Source organism: Mustela nivalis (assembly GCF_964662115.1).
Source record: "Mustela nivalis genome assembly, chromosome: 9".
In the NCBI taxonomy this organism is placed as follows: Eukaryota; Metazoa; Chordata; class Mammalia; order Carnivora; family Mustelidae; genus Mustela; species Mustela nivalis.
This window is the reverse complement of record NC_139028.1, coordinates 60,448,642-60,467,826: the sequence shown is the minus strand read 5'-3', so window position 1 is coordinate 60,467,826 and position 19,185 is coordinate 60,448,642. Positions and strand designations below refer to the sequence as shown.

The 19,185-nt window shown below is 57.6% G+C and overlaps 2 protein-coding genes across 6 annotated transcripts in view; both read left to right on the top strand.

The window, feature by feature from the left end:
* CAPN5 (calpain 5) overlaps positions 1-19,185 on the top strand; it is a 52,858-nt gene that overhangs the window by 18,926 nt on the left and 14,747 nt on the right. For all 5 annotated transcript variants that reach the window (XM_082749546.1, XM_082749548.1, XM_082749549.1 and 2 more), the window contains exon 3: positions 4,286-4,417. In XM_082749546.1, coding sequence (XP_082605672.1) covers positions 4,286-4,417 — 132 coding nt within the window. The remainder of the gene's footprint in view (positions 1-4,285; positions 4,418-19,185) is intronic.
* Positions 4,430-11,148, top strand: OMP (olfactory marker protein). The gene has a single exon (XM_082749577.1). It carries the CDS (start codon positions 9,977-9,979, stop codon positions 10,466-10,468), a length of 492 nt encoding a protein of 163 aa, XP_082605703.1. The 5' UTR covers positions 4,430-9,976; the 3' UTR covers positions 10,469-11,148.

Sequence of the window (19,185 nt, the reverse complement as noted above, 5' to 3'; positions counted from 1 at the left end):
ATGGCAGGTGCGACCTTGAATAAGTCACTTCCCCTCCCTTGGCCTCAGTTGCTTCATCTCTAAATGGGGAGACTAACTCCTGCGGATCGTGGTTTCTGGGGGTTGAGATGACTCGTATCTGTGGTGTTACACCTGGGAGCCGGAGGCCCCGGGTCCCTCTCTTGCCCACCTGCTCCCTGCCATCCCTGGTTGGGGATGGAGAGCTGGCCCTGCCTGGAAAGACCCATCTCCTGTGGACTCTATGGGTGGAGCCAGGCCTCATCCACCTCATTCCCCACCCAGGGCACCTGCCTTGGGCCCACACCCTCGTCCTTCCTCTGGGTTCATTGTTTCTTTGTTCTTTCCAGTTTGGTAAAGGCCTGCTGGCCTCCCCCACAGGCCTGGCCGGGGAGATAAGAGAAGGAGACTGTCATCGAGGCCTGTGACTCAGGGGGAAGCCTGAGGGTGTGGACGTGTGAGGGCCTTCCTCCTCTCTCAGGCCCAGGTCCTTTGTGGGGGTCCCTTTTCATCTCTGTGGGAAGCGAGTACCCCTGCCTCATCCAGCACTCTGCCTCTCCTCTTGTCTGGAAATAAGTTTGCAGGTCCTTTGGTGGAACCAAGAAGGGAGCAAGTAGGGGTTCTACAAACAGATGGCAGTTTTAGAGCCCCCCCCCCCAGAATCATCCCCCTAGTGGCCTGGTGGTCCCCAGCCCCCAGTCCTGGGCTCACATTCATCACACCAGCACCTGGAGAAGACCCCACTCCTTGGCTGTGCTGGAATATAGGCCCCTTTATGCCACGGAACATGCCTTGCAGGACCGGATTGCTGGGGGCGGAGGGGGAGTGTGGGATGGCCGCTCCTCCTTAGAACCTGCCCTTTTTGCCCCGTCCCAGGCAGACGGACTGCTTTTTCCTTGGGCCTTACTGTCCCGGGTCATGGGGTCGGCTCCTGCCTGGATCTTAGACTGCAGGAGGGTGGAAGACGAGGGCCGAATATGCCTGGGTCCGCTGTCTCGGGGCGTGCCTGTTTGTACACCGGGCCTGCACACCCGAAATTCTTGTTGTGCCCTGGAGGCAGACAGTTCTGGGCTATGCCCCGTGTCCGGTGGAACTGGTCTGACGGGCTGAGGGGCCGAGAGGTGAGAGGTGACTGCTGATGTAGAAGGCCGTGCCCCAGAGAGAGGTCTGTGGAGCATTAGAGCTGTCACTTCCCAACCCTGGGAGATGACTTGGTCCAGGGCTCCCTGAAGATGCCTGTTGGGCCCAATCCTGTGTGCCACTCTGCCCTCCCTTGTTCCGGGGGAGCCTTCCTGCAGCCCCAGCAGAACCTGCCAGGCCCTGCTCTTGACACTGGTATAGTGGGTGGAGTTGGGCCTGGGCCCTGTCCCGGAGCTCGCAGGCTGGTGTGGGTGGGGGTGACCCCGAGTGTGAACAGTGATAGAAGGGACCACACGTGGCCAGGAGCCCGGGAGCATGGTGTCAGAGGTGGCATGTGTCTCAGTACTGTGGCTGGATCCCATCTTGGGGGGAATTTGGAGTCCCCGTTTCTTTCTGGAGACCTCCCTACCCACTGTCCCTCTCCTAGCCTGCTGTTGGTGTCACTGCCTCCAGGCAGCCTCCTCTGATCTCTCTCTGGCTTCCTGCTGTCATGGCTGCTGGCTCACGTGGAGGGTCATAGTCAGTCTTTTCCTCCTCCGGGGATGGGCCTTCAGGCTGGGAACTTCCCTGACTAGCTCTGTGGGCTGTGCCTACACAATAGCCCAGGAGCGATGGAAGAATAAACACAGGTCTTGAGATCCTGGCCCTCGGGGGAGGGGAGGGTCTGGGTTGCCTCTGACCCCTTGGTCTCATTGCTGTATAGTGGGAAGCCCCAAGCTGTGCTGGGGACAGGTGCGGGATTGTGAGGGAGGCAGGGTGGCTTTTTGTCATAAGTCCTAGCCCCCCGGAGGCCGTGGTGCTGACTGCCTGAATTTGAATCTCACTTCACCTCTTCCTCTGTGGCACTGGGCAAATGACTTCACCTCCCTGTGCCTTGGTTTCCTCATCTGTGAAGCAGGGGGGCCAGTGGTACCTGCCTCACAGGGTGGTGTGGCACAATGCTGGGCACAGAGCCGGTGCCCACTCCTCGGGAGCTGTTCGTGTGATTGTCCATGCGGGGTATCCCCAGGTGGCTACTGGACTCGGGGGTGGGTCCAGGTACCACCGACCTCAACTCACTCTAGCAAGTCTTGTGCCTGCGGGTGGTAGGAAGACGCCCCAGACCCCTACCCCCTCTCGGCCCCCTGCCTGGCTGGAGGTACCCCGCTTCACCGTGGAGGCTTAGGACAGCACTGAGCCTGGGAGCCAAGACTCCTGACTCCTATGCTCAGTCTCTCTTCAGGGACCAGAGAAGGGTCTGGAGCCAGAGCCCCTTTCTGGGTGCTAGGGCCAGGCTGGGATGGTTGGCCCTGCCCCAGGGGTCAGCCGGAGGTCCCTGCTCAGTAGGGAGGAGACCTCGTCAGGGAGCCCAGCCCACCTGCATTGTGTCCCATTGGCCCATTTACTGCCGTGTGACCTTGGCTGTCACTGGCTCCTGGGCCTCGGCATCCTCCTCTGTGGACCACGGGCCAGTCATGTCTCTCCAGCGCCTTGGCCTGGAGGATATGAAGGGGAGGGGTACGAGGAGGTCACCTCCCATGGTGGCCATGTGGCTGGGGTCCTCCAGGTACGAAGCAGCACCCCCAGTTCCCACCCTGCCCCCCTTCCAGGGAGGTGGGTGCTAAGTCACGGCTCTCCCTGGCTCAGGGCGCTGGTCGGCCTGTGGGCCAGGCCCTGGAGAGAAGATAAGAAGGGTTGTGGGGAGGGAGGCTGTCTTCTTCCTGCCTTGCTTCCTGATAGCACAGCTGCTCTGCAAGTTTCCAGCCTCACTGGGTTCTCATGACCTGGGGCAGAATCACTCCAACCCGTGGCATGCCACAGTCTATATTATGGGGAAGTCACCATAAAGCTTGGCTCTGGGTCACACTGAAGTCCCATCTGGAGCTGTTCATGCCCTCAGGGGGGTTAGGGCCTTCAATCTGGCCCCCCAAAACACTGGTTTTCCCAGGCAGAGGTGGCAAGAGGAGTCCCATACGCCTTATTGAGAACCCCTAGCCCTTTTCCCCTTATCCCCGTAGAATGCCCGGCTTCTGGGATTTGTGGCATCGCCACAGCCCTACAGGGGTATGCCTGCTTTGCACAGGTGAGGAAATGGAGGCTGAGAGAGGCTGAGGCACCAGCCCGAAGTTTCACAGCCAGCAAATGTGTCTTCCTGACTGCTGCCTTCTACTGGCTGCCTGTAGTAGGACCTCAGTAGCTCTTTGTGATGGAGCCAGGCCCAGCTATGTGTGGGGCATATTGTTCAACCTCTCTGGGCCTCGGTTTGCTCATCTGTACTGTGGGCATAGTGCCCACGTCTCAGGATCATGGTGAGGATGGGTCATGGCGCCAGCAGGATGACTGGTGCATGGAAGGCCTGTCTCAGTGTTTACCACCTCCACCTTGGGGAGCATTCCCTCCCTTCCTCTCAGCTCTGTGGAGTAAAGATGCTTCAGGACACAGGTAGGCACCTGCATGCCCCAAGCAGACACCTGGACTGGGAAAGGGGAAGGGCACTGCCTTCCTGCCCAGCCCTGTCTCTGCCTGGCCCATTGGACCCACACTGGCTACACAAAAGACCCTCTAGGAGCTCTGCTCGGCATTGCTTGCTGTGTGTCCTTGACAAGTCACTGCCCTTCTCTGAACCTTCATTCCTTGGCCATAAACTGGAATAACAACCCCACGCTCCTCCATGGGGTTGAGGGTCCAGTGAGACAGCCTGAGGGTGTGCTGGCCTGGGACCTAGTGTGGTCAGCTCCCTGCTTCTCCCCTGCCCTTGCCACTCATTCATTCTCTGTGAGTTTGCTGTTTGTTTCTGCCTGGGGCCCCCACCCTCTGTGTGAATGGGGGCCCCTGAGGGTGGGCTGGGGTGGGCACTGCCAGCCTGCTGCTGCTGGGGGAGGATGGGAATTGACCCTTTGCTGGCTGGGGAAGAGCACAGGGGGCAGGCAGAAGGGGGTGCCCCGGAGCCAGTCCCCCAAGCCCTTCCACAGCATCTGTTCACCCTTGAACCTCTGGCCCTGAAGGGCAGACTTCTTCATCCAGGGGAAGGGAGAAGGGCCTTCTGGGCAACACCTGGGGGGAGCTGGATTCGGAGAAACTGACCGGCCACACTGGGGCCCCCGGTCTGCAAGGGGAGGCGGGCCAGTCTCCACGCTGGCAGTGAGGTCCACTCTTATCTTCTCCGCAGGACATCTGTGAGGACCCCCGCCTCTTTGTGGACGGCATCAGCTCCCACGACCTGCACCAGGGCCAAGTGGGCAACTGCTGGTTTGTGGCGGCCTGCTCGTCGCTCGCCTCCCGAGAGTCGCTGTGGCAGAAGGTGAGGCCTGGGGTGGGGCCCTCACTGCTGGCCCGGGGAGGTGCACCCTGAGCTGGCAGGTGTGATGTTATGAATGCCTGTGCCGGTGTGGGGAGGGGTGACACCAGCGCTCCCAGCTCTGGCTGAGCAGCAGAATCGCTTTCCCCTCACCTGCCAGCTTAGGTTCTCCAGGGCCGGGTGCTGGGAATCTGTGTGGCTCCCACGGGCATCCTGATGTGTCCCCACCTCAATGTTGGGGGCCCACAGTGTCCCTGGAGCCCCCTGGCAGAACTGGTGCCTGAGAAATGTGGAAGCTGCCTGAATCGGGTGCAGTGTGGAGCCACCACTAGCTGGGACTCAGGAGAACCCCTGCCAGAACCTGCTGTATAGACTTAGCCAGTCAGTCCTCGTCCTTATCTTGGCCTCCGTTTTCTCCCTTGTTCAGCGGGTGTGGTCCAGCTTGTTTTGTTTCATGATTCCTGGTTCCAAGTGCTGATGTTCTTCTGGACCAGCGCCAAGGGCTCATGATGGAAAGAGCGGTCTCTGGTCGTGACACTTTGCCCTCTTGTGGCGACACTCGGAAGTGCAGCCCTTTAATCCCACAGGGAGGCTGGGAGGCTTGGGTAAAGGCTGGACTGCTGGTCTGTATAGAGTCCATCAGGACTGCATGCGGGTTCCTGTGCTAGCAGATACCAGTCATTGCCCCCTGCTCCTCCCTGCCTTTCCTGACCTTCCTATAAGGAGTCAGCAGCAGGCCTTACAAGCTCTGGGCATCTCAGCCTGATGGCTTAGGTTAAAGCCCTTGCCTCACCATTTGGTAGCTTTATAATTAGTTCTGTTTACTCATACAAAAAATCAGGATATGAGGGTAGCTCCCTCTTGGAGTTTGTTAGGGCAAAACAGGAAACTGTTCTCAAAGGGCCTATGCAATGTGGTGCTCAACGAGTGTGGGCTGCGTTACCCGTGTTTTGGTAATTAACATTTATAGAACATGATGGGTATTCTCAGGCAAGCAGGGGGCATCCGTCAGCTGTCAGAGGGAACTGTGCCCTTAGCCGGGGCTGGGACTGTGTTAGGTGCCCTATTGTCATGCCTTCTGAACAGGGGTGTGACCTTTCAAAGCCACCCCAGGGTATGTATCCCTGGGGTCTGGCTCCTGATGGTCCAGGGGGGACCCAGGTGCTGGAGAGCCCTCAGCAAAGGTCACTGCTGCAGCCTGTAGATGGGGGTGATTGTAGATATCCAGGCTGGAAGGGCCTCAGAGAGCCACATGTGGGATCATGTCACTCATGAGCCTCAAAGACCAGAGAGGGCTGGGGCCCAGTGTGTTCTCTGGATGTAGGGCTGTCCTCTCCGCCCCTGTCTCCAGGCTCCAGGCCCCTTCTCTGAGCCCAGAACAAGGTCTCCCTGCCTCTGAGCCCATCCACAGCTATGTCTGGGGCTGACGGTGGCACTTAGGAATCCTGTAGGGCTGGCCCTAGACTTCCCACCCTGTCCTGTAATCCCCTGTTTACCTGTGGTCTCCCTTCTTGAGGTGAGCTCCCCATGGGCAAAGCGGGCCCAGCCGTATCTTCCAAATGAGCCCAGCAGGGTCCTGGCCCAGAGAAGGCTCAAGAAAGTTCTGAGAACAGAGTCCCTCCCCAAATTGTTGGATGGAGCTGTAAGCCGCCAGTAGCACCACGGCCGGCCCTCCTCCCCTACGCCTCCTGGGGCCTTCAGTGGGGCCAGAGCCTGGCCCACTGTGTGCCCTCCTGGGAAACAGGCTCTCTGGTCATTCGTAGGGAGGAGCCTCCACCTCCTGTGTGTCTTGTCCTGGGCCTGGCCTGCAGCAGTGAGGGGAGGAAGGGAGCCAGGATCCTCAGGCAGGAGGACTGTCATTGAAGCTGTGGCCCGTCCGTGTTTATTTGTTGCTGGGCGGGAGCTTCTGCCTGCAGGGGGTCAGGGCTCCTGGCCTGGCTGGTCTGGAGTCATCAAGGACTGGGAGGCAATCTCCAGGAGCTCCAGTCCCTAGGAGGCTGGAGGGAACAAGGTGTTCTCAGCTAATTGCACTCCGCCTCCTGGTGCTGCTGTGGTGATAGCTCCTGGGTCCTAGAAGGAGGTGGGGGGCCCTGGGGAGCTTATTACTGTGCCTTACTCCCCTCCTGTCCCTGCTGACTGGGCCCTGTTTGTTGTCACCCCTCACTTTTGGGCCTGTTGCCCTGCAGGGCCTCCCCTGCCCCACCCACTCTGTTTTCTCCATGGAGCAGGGGTGCCCAGCCACCCCCTCTCCCCCCACCCACTTCACTCTGGGGATGCTGAACCTCAGGACACTGGTGCACCATGCCCGTAATATGTAGTGCCCCCTCCGCCAGGAAGCCACCCCTTTACCTCTAGTTCTTGATGCAACCTGGGGCTGATGGGCACAGGATTTGAAACCAGCCAGACCTGGGTTGGATGCTTGGTTGGATGCCCTTGTGTGACACTGGGGAAGTCAGGTTCCTTCTCCTTGTCTTGGCGTAAACCTGACCTTTCTAGTCCCCAGGATAAATGGAGCCTGTGGTGGGAGAGGGCAAGCCTGTGGTATTTTGTGGCAGTATACCTGTGTTCAGTCCCTCCCACCCACCCCTGGATTCCCCACCTGTCCCTCTGTTCTAGTAGACACTTCTTGGTGGTGGACCTTTCCCTCTTGTGGGATCCCTGGTAGGGACGTTATGATCTGTCCATTCTCTGAGGGCAGGACAGTGGACTTCAGGTGACTGGGTTTTGTGGGCCAGGAATCAGGACGTGACAGTGGGCTGGAGCATTTGCCATCGGGCCTGGTTCATTCTGGGTGCTCACCTCCCCCAGAGCCTGGTGCAGGCCCAGGCATGGGGGCAGGCCCGATCCCTGCTCTGAGCCTGGAGCCTCGGGCGCCCCCGGCCAAAGGAGGAAAGCCGAGCAGAAGTGAGTGCCTGGCTGTCTGAGAGGGAGGATTGGCGGGTGGCCGACATGTCCCCACGTAATCTGCGCAGCTCATGCCCATGAGCTACAGAGCAGGTCATTCAGCCCAGGTAATGGGGCACCCGATGTACCCCATGCCATTCCCAACACTGGGGATAGAGGATGTACACAGGTACTGCGTCGCTGAAGGCTTGCTTTAGCTGGAAACAACTGGTGTTGGGGTTTACTCTGTTTCCCTCTAGACTGTTTCTCCAGTTGGGGTTCAAGAGGCATTTGCATTGCTTTTCGGTACACAGTTTTACAGTCACATAGGCAAGTTTGGAACCTCCTCTCCTCCTCTGCTCATTCCTACTCCAGGCTCTAGTGGGTGTCCCCAAACAGTGTCCAGTGGCCAAGCAGAGAGCCGTGGGTGGCCCTGGCCCCACCTGCAGCCTTCTTCCCGCTTCTTCTCCTCCCTTTCCACTCTGGCCTCTCCGGCCTTGCCTTTTTGAGCCCCAAGTCCTGGACACCTTCCACCCTCAGCCTCCTCCTGCTGGTCGGCAGCTGGCCCAGGCTGAGCCCAGGCTCTCCCCAGGGTCATATAATCCCTGGGTCTCCCCGGCATCCTGCAGGTCCAGAGATGAGGTGGGCATTGTCACTCCCCTCGGTGCGGCTTCCAGAACACACCCTCCACTTGGCAGCCCCTATAGGCTGATGCCCTTGGCTCTCCACGCCCCCTGGCCCTGCCCACCTGTTGCCATTCTTTGTGGACCAGCTTCTACCCGGGCCCCAGGGGCTTGGAGCCTCCAGTCTCCCAGCCTTTTCTGCCCAGTGCTACTGTGTCCCAGGGATTACCACACCCATGTGGCTGACACCCTGCCCTCACCATCCTGGCCTCAGTCCTGTTTACGGCTTCATCATCCTTTACCATCAGCAGCCTCGGCCTCCTCTCTCCATGGTGGCCACAGCCCACACCCCCAACTGCCTTTCCCGCAGAGGTTCTGCTGAAGGTCCAGGCTCCCTGGCCTCACCTTCCAGGCGTGTCCATCATCCTGCACTTTAATACACACCTGCCCCTAAACCTCATTTTGGCTTCTGGTCAGTGTTTGTGTACTCTCCCCATATGCACATCTTCGCCTCTGGCTGGTGTTGGCCTTGGGCCCTATCACATTATTTCTCTTCTCAGTGCCATTCATTCATTCAGTCATTTAACAAGCGTCTTCTGAGGGCCTCCTATGTGGCAAGCCCTGTTCTAGGTGCCAGCTTAACTCCACAGGAATTCCTCAGCCGTGTTGTTTCCCTCTCTTCTGACCCTGAAGGTACAGAGTGAAAGGTTCTGGGAGGGTCAGACAGCTTGAGGTCTTGCATCCTCTTGAATGCCCTTGGGGGACTGCCCCCAGCGGCCTCCAGAACTGACCTCAGTTGAGATGTTTACAACAGACAGCTGCTGGGTGATCACGTGGCCAAGATCCCACTGACTGATTTAGCCTCCATCTAGCAGTTACTATGCTTGTGGTCCACTAGACCCTCCAGATCATTTTCAGTTGTTACACTTTGGCCTGTGCCTCTGTCCTCTTTTCTGTGTGTGGCGTGTCGTGGCAGCTTCCCCTTTCCCCTCACCCCTTCCTCACATATGCCAGTTCTTCCATTTACTAGAATATACTAGCTGAGCCCCTGCTTCTGCCTCAGCCACTGTAGAACAGATGTCTGTCAGATTCTCTCAGCCTCAGGTCTCCTAGGGGAATCTGAGGCTTGATGTGGATAGAATACGTGCTAGGATTCAGTGGGGAGGAGGCAGGGCCAGTGGACAGGACTCCTGTAGGTCAGTGATTCTCCCAGTCCCTGGACCAACAGCATCAGCATCCCCCGGGGAGGTTGGCAGAAATGCAGATTCCTAGGCCTGGTCAGCCCTGTTCAATCAGAAGCAGTGGGGGTGGAGCCCAGTGATCGTGTTCTAAGTCCTGCAGGGGATTCTGATGAGGTCTAAAGTTTGCCAGCGGGGTTAGGTGAGAGATGGAGGTGGCCAGGCTGGTCCTGGCACTGGGGCTGGATTGGAGGGCTCCCAGGGCCCCTGGGAGGCGGAATGAAGGCCTTGGCGGTTGAATGTGGAGAGGAGTGAGGGTGAGGCTGAGCTGAAGGCGAGGTGGCTTCAGGTTCTGGTTGGGGTGGAACCTCTCCCAACAGCAGGCCCCCTCCGTTCCTTGTCCCCCTCCCCTCCTGCCAGGGGGTCTTGCAGCCTCTCCAGTGCACCCCTGCTCCCTAGTTCCCTCCCTTTCTTACTGCCCCAGGCACCCTCCCTTCTTCATAAACAAGCCCTTCCATCGGAGTCAGGTTGTCAGGGCTGTTACCACAGCAATTGACATCAGCAGCCTGGTCCCTGAGGAACCTGTCGCCCTTCTGCCCGCTGGCTATGCCTCAGTTCCTGCCTCTTGGAGGAGGAGAGAGAAGGCGTGGGGGGCCTCCTATCCCCATTTTGAGCACTGGGCAGGGCAGGGCCAGGCTGGGCCTAGGGGCAAGGAGAGGGGAGGGGCCGGGGGAGGGCCAAAGGGTAGGCGGGGCATCCTCTGGGGCCTCTGGCCCTGGCTGTGAGGCCCCTGCACACACGGCACACGGAGCTCCTAGGCACACGGGGCTCCCAGGCACACGGGGCTCCCAGGCAGCGTTGCAACAGCAGCACCCGGCATGGCGGAGGACGGGCCGAAGCAGCCGCAGCTCAGCATGCCCCTGGTCCTGGACCAGGACCTGACCAAGCAGATGCGGCTGCGCGTGGAGAGCCTGAAGCAGCGCGGGGAGAAGCGCCAGGACGGCGAGAAGCTGCTGCGGCCGGCTGAGTCCGTCTACCGCCTGGACTTCGTCCAGCAGCAGAAGCTGCAGTTCGAGCGCTGGGATGTGGTGCTGGACAAGCCGGGCAAGGTCACCATCACGGGCACCTCCCAGAACTGGACACCCGACCTCACCAACCTCATGACGCGCCAGCTGCTGGACCCCGCTGCCATCTTCTGGCGCAAGGAGGACTCGGAGGCCATGGATTGGAACGAGGCCGACGCCCTGGAGTTTGGGGAGCGCCTATCAGATCTGGCCAAGATCCGCAAGGTCATGTACTTCCTCATCACCTTTGGCGAGGGCCTGGAGCCCGCTGACCTCAAGGCCTCTGTGGTCTTTAACCAGCTCTGACGGCTGCTGCTGGCTGCCTCGCCCTCCCCATGCCTGCTCGCCCCCCCCCCTCCCCTGCGCGTGTTCCTTTACCCGAGGCGTGTGTTGGAGGACCTTCTCCTAGCTGCTGATCTCCCCTCAGCATGCCCAGGACCCTCTGAGCCTGTGTGCTTCCTCCTCTCCTTTCCCTGGTGCTGGCACTCCTGCTCCCATGAGGAAGATGCAGAGGTCCTGTAGTCTAGAAGCTGACCCGGCTGCCACTGCTTCTGCTGTAGACCATGGAGGCCTGGTGGGGCCCAGGGCATGTGCCTTCCCTCTGCTTCGTTGTTAGGAGAGAGACTCAGAGAGGCTGACAGAGACAGACAGACACAGAGAAAGAGATCCAAAGCACCAGCCTTCGGGCTTCCTCAGGAGACGGAGAGACAGACGACAGAGCGGCCTCCCTGGGGAATCACTGCTCTCCTGGCCGCAGTGCCCTTCGCTGAATCCCAGAGGTGAACAGTGAGCCCGAGGACCCAGGAAGGCACCGCTCCTGGCCCGGGCCTGGCATGGACCCGGGATGCTTCAGGGGCCCCAGGACTTCAGGCAGCATTTGGAGGGCTGATCTGGGGCAGTGGGGAGCAGCTGGCAGGCTCAAGGCTGTGCTTACCAGCTCCTGCCCTACTGGGGATGACTTCAGGGGGTTAAGTGAGAGGGAGGGAACATGTGAAAAAGTTACGTAGAGATGCATCTATCTGTACGTGTGCGTATATACTGAGAGAGCGTGCTGTGTTCATGGCTATGTTCTAGAGCCTGTACCTGCGAGCAAGTCTGATTTTAGATGATCTACTTTGTATTGCCCAGCTGGTTCATGGGTGGCCCTTAGTAGGGGCTTGGTCAGGATAACCTTGGGGAGGGGGGGCTCCTGAGCTGAGAGCCTCTGAGGTTCATACAGTGAAGCAGGGAACAGCATAGTGAAGGGATTTCCCTCTGCAGGAGAGAGGGGTCCAGAGCCCTGGAGCTAGAGTCAGTAGATTCTTTGGGGCCTCAGTATCCCTGCTGGGATGTGAGGTTTTTCCCTGCTCCCTGGGCAGGAAAGGCTCAGGCCCAAGGGGCACCTCAGGAATTACTCCCAACACCCTGTCTGTCTCTAAGCCAGCTCTGGGTGGTTTTTTTTTTTTCGTCAGGAAGAGGCCCATGACACTTTGCTCATGAAGCAGACCCAGCGAGAGCCACAGGGCCCAGCGAACAGATGCACTGGGAGAGGGCGAGAGCCATCCACAGTGGCTGGGAATGCTGGGAGGGTGAGCCCCATTCGAGGCGTGCAAACAGGAGTGGGGTTTGGGAATGGACATTCTTTATGTGGGGAATGGCTGTGGTGTTTCTGACTCTCCGCTCGGGGGCCTGTTCCCGGCGGGGCTTGAAGTCTCAGTCTGGTGGCCAGTAGGGCCATCCGGACCCCCCGAGATGGTCCTGCCCTTCACCTCTCTGCTTGACCTCCGCCTACAGCTTGGAGGACCCTCTTGCTGCAGACTGCCTGTACCCTCACCCTGAGCCCCCACATCCAGTCCTTGCACTGTGTGTCCCCAATAAAGCCTCTGTGCCCTCACCTTGTGGTGTGCAGTGTCTCACCGCGAGCCACCCCTGCCCCCCCACCCCCACGAGCTCTGACAGCCCTCTCCAGTCCCTGCAGAGCCCTGAGCATCCCCTCCTTGGCCTTTTCCTGCATTCCCACACCCTCCCCCGGCTGCTGTCAGAGATGAGGCCTGGAGCAGTCAAGGGACTGGCCCATGGTCAGACATCAGGATAGAGTTAGAATCAGGTCTCCTGATACTCAGTGGGGTACCAACACCCTTGGCAGGTTTTTCCCCAGGAGCCCCCAGTACGGCCTCTGAAGCGTGGGGACATGCTGAGGCCACTGAGAGGTGCCATCTGGTCCTCAGCAGGTGGAGCCCAAATGGGCTGGGTAGGGATGCACCAAGCCACATACAGTCTCCAGGGTCCCTCCCTCATGGGCTGGCTGGCCAGGGGGCAGATGGGATGGGGAGTGGCAGGGGTGGGGTGGGGCTAGGCCTACATCACCAATTTAATGCATGTCCTCAGGCAGCCCCTGCCCCGCTGACCAGACAAGAATGATGTTACCACATCCCTTTGGTGCCCACTTGGCCCTTCTCTAGAGCTCTTTCCCTTGTCATCTCTCTGGAGCTCATTCAGTTTTAGGACAGAGACAAAGTGGCCTGGAGGATGAAGCCATCTGCCTAAAGTCACAGAAGGCGTGGAGGGGCTAAAGGAGGTGGCCGTGTTTGGACCAGGCTCTGGGTCTGCGGCCCCCTCAGGTGGGCAGGGGGAGGCCTGCTTCTTCCCAGTGACGGAGGTCACATTTTTTTTTTTTAAAGATTTTATTTATTTATTTGACAGAGAGAGATCACAAGCAGGCAGAGAGGCAGGCAGAGATAGAGGAGGAAGCAGGTTCCCTGCTGAGCAGAGAGCCCAATGTGGGGCTCGATCCCAGGACCCTGAGATCATGACCTGAGCCGAAGGCAGTGGCTTAACCCACTGAGCCACCCAGGCGCCCCGGAGGTCACATTTTGCTTCAAGGGCCACACTTGAGATTTTGCCTAGGATTGACCCTTGCTTCAAAAGGCTCCATACAACCAGGTCTCACTTCCCAGTCCTCCACCCCGGAGCCCTCCCCAGAGCAGCTGTGGCCATCTTGTTTCCCTTCCCCGAGCCCTGCCCTTCCAACCCTGGCCTCCATCCACTCCTGAAGATCCCTGTGGAAGGGGTGGGGGCAACAGAGCCCAGCCCTCCCACCCCTGCTCCCCTCCTTAGCTTAACAGCCAACACTGGGCTGGGAGGATGCCAGGAGTCGGAAACAAGGACCCAGTTCCCATGGAACCCACAGGAAACCGTAGAGAGAAGAGACCTGCCGTCTCCTGAGCTTCTTCCTCCCACTGAGGCAGCGCGTGCCATGCTGAGGGGCCTGCCACTGACCACCTGTGTGACCCTGTTGGCAGGGACTAATGATGATGCCTCCTTGTACAGTCCTTGTGAAGCCTGAATGGGTTTATGTTAGTGAAACTCTTCAGGGCCTCAGGAGGGGGCCACACAGCACCGTCTCTCCATTTGCTCTTCGTGACTCTCCTGGTCACTGGAGACAGACGGTCTTTTCAGTGATTTTGAGAGGATTGTCAGGAGAACCTATTTACAGAGGAGCAGCGCGGGGTTCAGAGAGGTGAGGTGGGTTTCCTGAGGTAGCCCAGCAGCCCAGTGCTTCTGGGAGCAGGTGGTGTGGGGTGAAGGGGACGGACAGGGGCCAGGCCTGGCCCTGGTTGGAGTGGACGAGAGGGCATTCTCCTGTGCCATCATCACCAGGCTCAGGATGGCCCAGCAGAGGGGATCTTTAGCCCGAGTGGTTTAGCTGGGCAGCCCAGCAGGAGGAGGCCTGCCCTGACCCTGGAGTCCTGCCCGGGTCTCTGAGCATACGGCCCGGCCCTGTGGACAGGAAACCCCAGACTCCTGCAGGTGCATCACGTCCTCACTCTGCGTGGGTGCGACGGGGCTCTGCTTTCCTGAGGGTGTGGGGAGTAGGGTTGGGGGGCCCAAGCTTCCTGACCTCTTCCCGTCATGGCCTCTGAAACCCGAGAATTTGAGACTCTTGCAATCAGAAGCTGAGAACTGAGGAGCTTCAGGTGCTTGAAACCAGGGACCCTCTATTTTACCCACCTGACTTGGGTAACACTGGCACCACCCGCCCCCTGCAGCCCTTCAGACCTCAGCTCTACCGGCCTCGGGCGGAAATGCCCCCAGCTGGCCCTCAGGCTCCTGGACAGAGATCTGTGCCAGTGCCTTCCCTGCGTCATGCTTGCGTGCACGCTGACACACACACGTGATGCCCATGTGCACACACACATGTGCTGGTGCTCATACACACGCGTGCTGTGTCCACCACAGGCACTGGCATTCATGCACTCGCACACTCAATGCAAGCATGTCCCACTGGCTCAGAGTCCGAGGGCAATTTGAGCCGGGAGTGCTCCAGGCCCCTGGGAGGCTGCCCAGGTCACCTGAGCTGCCCGCCAACCCCAAGGTTTGCAGGACGTTGTTTGGGTGCACGCACTTGTCCTGTGTTCCCCAGCGGGATGAGCCCTCCTTACAGGTGCACAGCCCTCCACTGTTAAGGTGACACCCCCAAAGCCACTGTCAGTCCTGGGTCTCCCAGCGGCCCTGGGGTAGAGGAGGCAGAGGCCAGCACTGAGGCTCAGCGTGGCGGCCAGTCGAAGCAAAGTCCCGGCCATGCAGTGTGGTTGGGCAGGAGTACAGTAGCGGCTGCAAGGTCACTAGTTGGACAGGGCCCTGCTGCAGCTGGCACTTGGAGACTTTTCTTCCAAAAAGACTTGTCCAGCTGGGGAGCTGACCTTTCTATACAGGGCGTGGGGCGGGGATCTGGGGGAGAATAGGACTCAGCCCCACCCTCCAGAAGCTCCCTTCTGGAAAGGGAAAGAGCCTGGGGAGGGGCTGCCCTGGGAGCACCAGGCCCGGAGAGCCTTGCATACTGTTGCTCCGCTCACCCCCGAGGGACAAGGAAGGTACCGGAGAGGGAGCCACGTGTGCAAAGCCAAGGTGGCCTGAAGCATCACGGGCGTAGATTTTCTGGGAGCCCGAGGTGGGAGGTGGTGTTGGGGGCTGAGGCCGAGAGGGTCAGCAGAGCCTCGGCTGTGACTGCTGGGCCAGGGAGCTGGTGGCCCTGGGGATGGGGCCTTTCAGCTGGAGACAACATGGGAGGAGAGAGATGGCTTACTGTGCTCCCTGCTGCCCGTCCCTCCACCTCAACAACTGTCAGCTTGCAGCCACTCGTGTTTTCCTCTTATTCCCCTCCCCCCACGCCCTCCAGGCCACATATCATTTCATCTGTAAATATTTCCCAGTGCATCTCTGGGTAATAAGGGGTCGTGAAAAACAAAATAAAATAAAACAAAAACAAAACTCTGTACCTGCAATCCTAGAACAACTAAAATAGTTTCACATTTCACGGTAATTCCCTCATAGCATCAAACGCCCAGTAGGGGTTTTGGTTTCCAATTTCTGCCATAAATATCTGTGTGTATGTGTTTTAATTTTATTTAAATTCAATTAACCAACATAGAGTACACCATTAGTTTCAGATATAGTGTTAAATAATTCATCAGTTGCTTCTAACACCCAGCGCTCATCACGTCACGTGCTTAATGCCCCTCACCCAGCAACCCCATCCCCCCCACCTCTCTCCTTCCTCAACCCTCAGTTTGTTTCCTAGAGTTAAGAGTTTCTGTTGGTTTTTCTCCCTTCCCGATAACATCCCATTAGTTTTCCCTCCCTTCCCCTGTGACGCTCTGAGCTGAGCTGTTTCTATATCACATGAGTGAAGCCACGTGGTAAGTCTTTCTCAGCCTTAGTTTGCTCAGCATTATCCCCTCCAGTTCCACCCACGTCGATGCAAATGGTAAGTATTCATCCTTTCTGGTGGCTGAGTAATATTCTGTTGTGAGTCTGTATCACACCTTCTTTATCCATTCACCTGTCTGTGGACTTCTCGGCTCTTTCCAGTTTGGCTACTGGGGACATTGGTATGAACGTTGGGGTGTATGTAGGTGGCCCTTCGGATCACTGCATATATTTCAAAGCTGTGACCATCAAGGCAGTATGGTACTGGCACAAAAACAGACACATAGATCAATGGAACAGAATAGAGAACCCAGACACGGACCCTCATTTTCTCTATTTTTTGAGTGTCTTCTATTTTCCTGATTCCCGCTATCTTTATTATTTCTTTCCCTTTACTTGGGGAAGATTTTTTTTTTTTCTAGACTCATGAAGTAGAGATTTCTTCAATATTAAACCTTTTCTTCCATCCATCGTTGGCTTGATTTTCATGGTGGTGTTTCAAGTGTTCTCTCTGCCCCACATTTCCTGTAAGCGCGGACCTCCCCTAGTGGTTCCGTGAGGTGTAGGCACAACTTTTTGGCATGACTGCTTCACAGGAGATCTTGCGTACTTCTCTCACGAGGCACGTGATGGCTGCTTGTCTTTCTTTTTCATGATGTTAGAAGCCATCCATGACTATTGCTAAATCCATTATTTGCCAGCGGTCATAAAATGGTGAGTCTCTTATTCTAGTCTCTTCCTCATTTCTGAAGCTCATCTCCAGATACAAACCCCCTTCATCTGCTGCTCTTGGTTCCCCACTGGCCCAGTTGGATAAATCCTGATTCTTTCCCTTAATTTTCTAGTTTTAAAAGAAAAACGAGTTGATTCCCAGCTATCCTCCAAGAGTGACTGATGACTTGTTGTGAGTATTGTTGTGATCTCGTAGATGGGAACCTGTCTGATGTGTTTTGATCCATTGCAATAATTACTCTTACTGATGCTGCACTTGGCCTGTCTCTGGCCAGTGGGAGCCTCTGTAGGTTGGTCTTGGAATCCTGTGATGTGGCCTGAGGGTCTTCGGTTGCTTCCTTGATTCCTGGTATGACTGGACGTGGTGTGGAAGCTTTGAGTTTGAGGGCCTCTATGAGTACACCTTCTTGCACAGTGTCCTCCTCCTCGCTCAGGACCCTGCTGGCAGCAGAGGGAGTGTGGGATAAGAAACCAGCCTTGCTAGGCTCACCGGCCATGAGGTAGGAGGGGAAACTGAGGCCCATGGGGATCCCTGACTCAGGATCTCCAGGCCCTAGAGCCTCATTAGCTGCTTCCTGAGCCACAGAGGGTGCAGGGCCAAACCCCAGGTTTGGCTAATGATCCTTCTGCATCCCCAGCAGTAGTCCCCGTGCCCTGTGAGGGCCCTCTTCCTCCCCGGGCCCCATGCAGTCCAGAGCTTTCAGAGCAGGGGGTAGTGGGGGAGGGTGCATGGGCCTGGCTGGTGTGCTCAGCTTCGGACTCCCTGTCCCTCGGTGCTCTTGGGCAGCTCCTCATCTCTCCACCTTCCCATCTGTGCAGTGGGGATGATAAGCCACCCTGCATGTACCTCATTTTTGATACAACTTTCTGTCCTGAAAGCAAAGTGAGAGAGGGTGCTGGGTGCTGGGGCAGAGGCTGGCCTGGGAGGTTTACGAAAGAACATAGAATTGACTGAAAAGGGACCACTGGGCAGTGTCGAGTTCTTGCTGGGTTCCAGATGCTGTGTGAGGCCCTGAAGCCCCAAGTGTGAATCCTGCCTCCCTCCCTGGTCCTCATGGGCAACACTGCGCCAGCAACTTCCCATGGTATTGCCCTGAGAGGTGGTGGGAAGAGTGGGGGCACGGCTGAGTGAAGAGCCCGGTCTGTGTCTGGCCTTGGGCAGACCTCCGCTGCTGGCAGCTTCATTTGCTTGGTCTCCAGTGTCTCACAGGGACCGTTTGTCTTTGCCAACATCCCTGTTGATGGTAAGAGGTGTGTAAACAAAAACCCTCTTAATGAGCGTGGGGGTTGGGGAATGGCTTTTGGCTGAAGTGTCTGTGCACAGGCTGGTCCGGGCCTTGGGATTTATGGCCTTCTGATGCATCTCTGGTTTCTCGGCCTGGATGCCTGCATGCCCACCCCCATCCCTGAGGGTGTTTTTCTTCCAGAAGGAGCTTCCCATGGTCCCAACCCCTGCCTTGGTCCCATGCTGGGGAGGGCCAGCAAGTCACCTGACTCTAGGGTGAGGGGATTTCCCTTCTCTGTCCACCTCCTGCTGCCCAGATTTGCCTCTTTCCATCAGACTAGAGGCCTCCTGAGGGCAGAGACCATACCTGATTCACCTGGGTCCTAAGTGTCAGCACGGGTCCCCTGCAGAGTGGTCTGCAAGTCACAAGTCTGAATCCTGGTTTCAAACCCAGGTCTGTCTGACTCCAAAGAATGTGTGTTTTTTGACTGTGTGGCCCTGGGCAAGTTGCTTGCCCTCTCTGAACTTCAGGGTTTTTTAGCTGTAAAGGAGGGATAGATGATAATAATCTATGCACAGGGTTATTGTGTGAATTAAACTGAGATAATCTGTGGTGGTTGCGGACGTGGCACCTGGCATGTCCCAGATGTTCCATAAATGATATTGTTAGAGACCCAATCAATGCCTGTGAATTTTAACACCTGTTGATTGAGCACCATCTCTGGGTCAGGCCCTGGACAAGGTGCTGGGCATATGACAGTGACCAGGCCTGATGTCTTCCTGCCCTCAGAGAGCTAGACTTCCAGTGCTAAGTTGAGCAGGGTGACACATGCTTGTTTAATTATAATTGTGGTAATGGTCCCCGAGGAGAAGGGCCAGGGGCCATGAGTTGTACAGATGGGGTCCTAATGGTCTAAAAAGTCAAGGAGGGCTTCCTGGAGGAGGAAGTGGGTCGTTAAGGGCAAGTGAGAATCAGCTGAGTGAACAGAAGAAGGAAGAGCAGGTGCAAAGTTCCTGAGCAGAGGAAGAGCCTGGAGCAGGGAGCAGGGGCTAAGGGGGTAGAAAAGCCAGCCCGGAAGTTGGGGGCAGGACAGCGCAGCTTAAGGATTTGGACTCACTTCCCAGGGAGGTGACATGATCAGAAAGATAGATCACTGTGTTGCTGTGTGGGCCAAGGGCACGTGTGGCAGCTAGTGCTGTTAGAGGGTTCTGGGCTGGGAGGTGGGGGCTGGTCAGGCTAGCGCCAGGGGCAGATGGGAGATGGATTTTAGCAGAATGTGGGAGCTCAGATTGCCCGAGTAGGATGGACTGAGGTAAAAGGAGGGGCCGCTCAGGCTGGACTGGGTGCTGGCAGTGCCATTCACCAGATGGGGGCTGG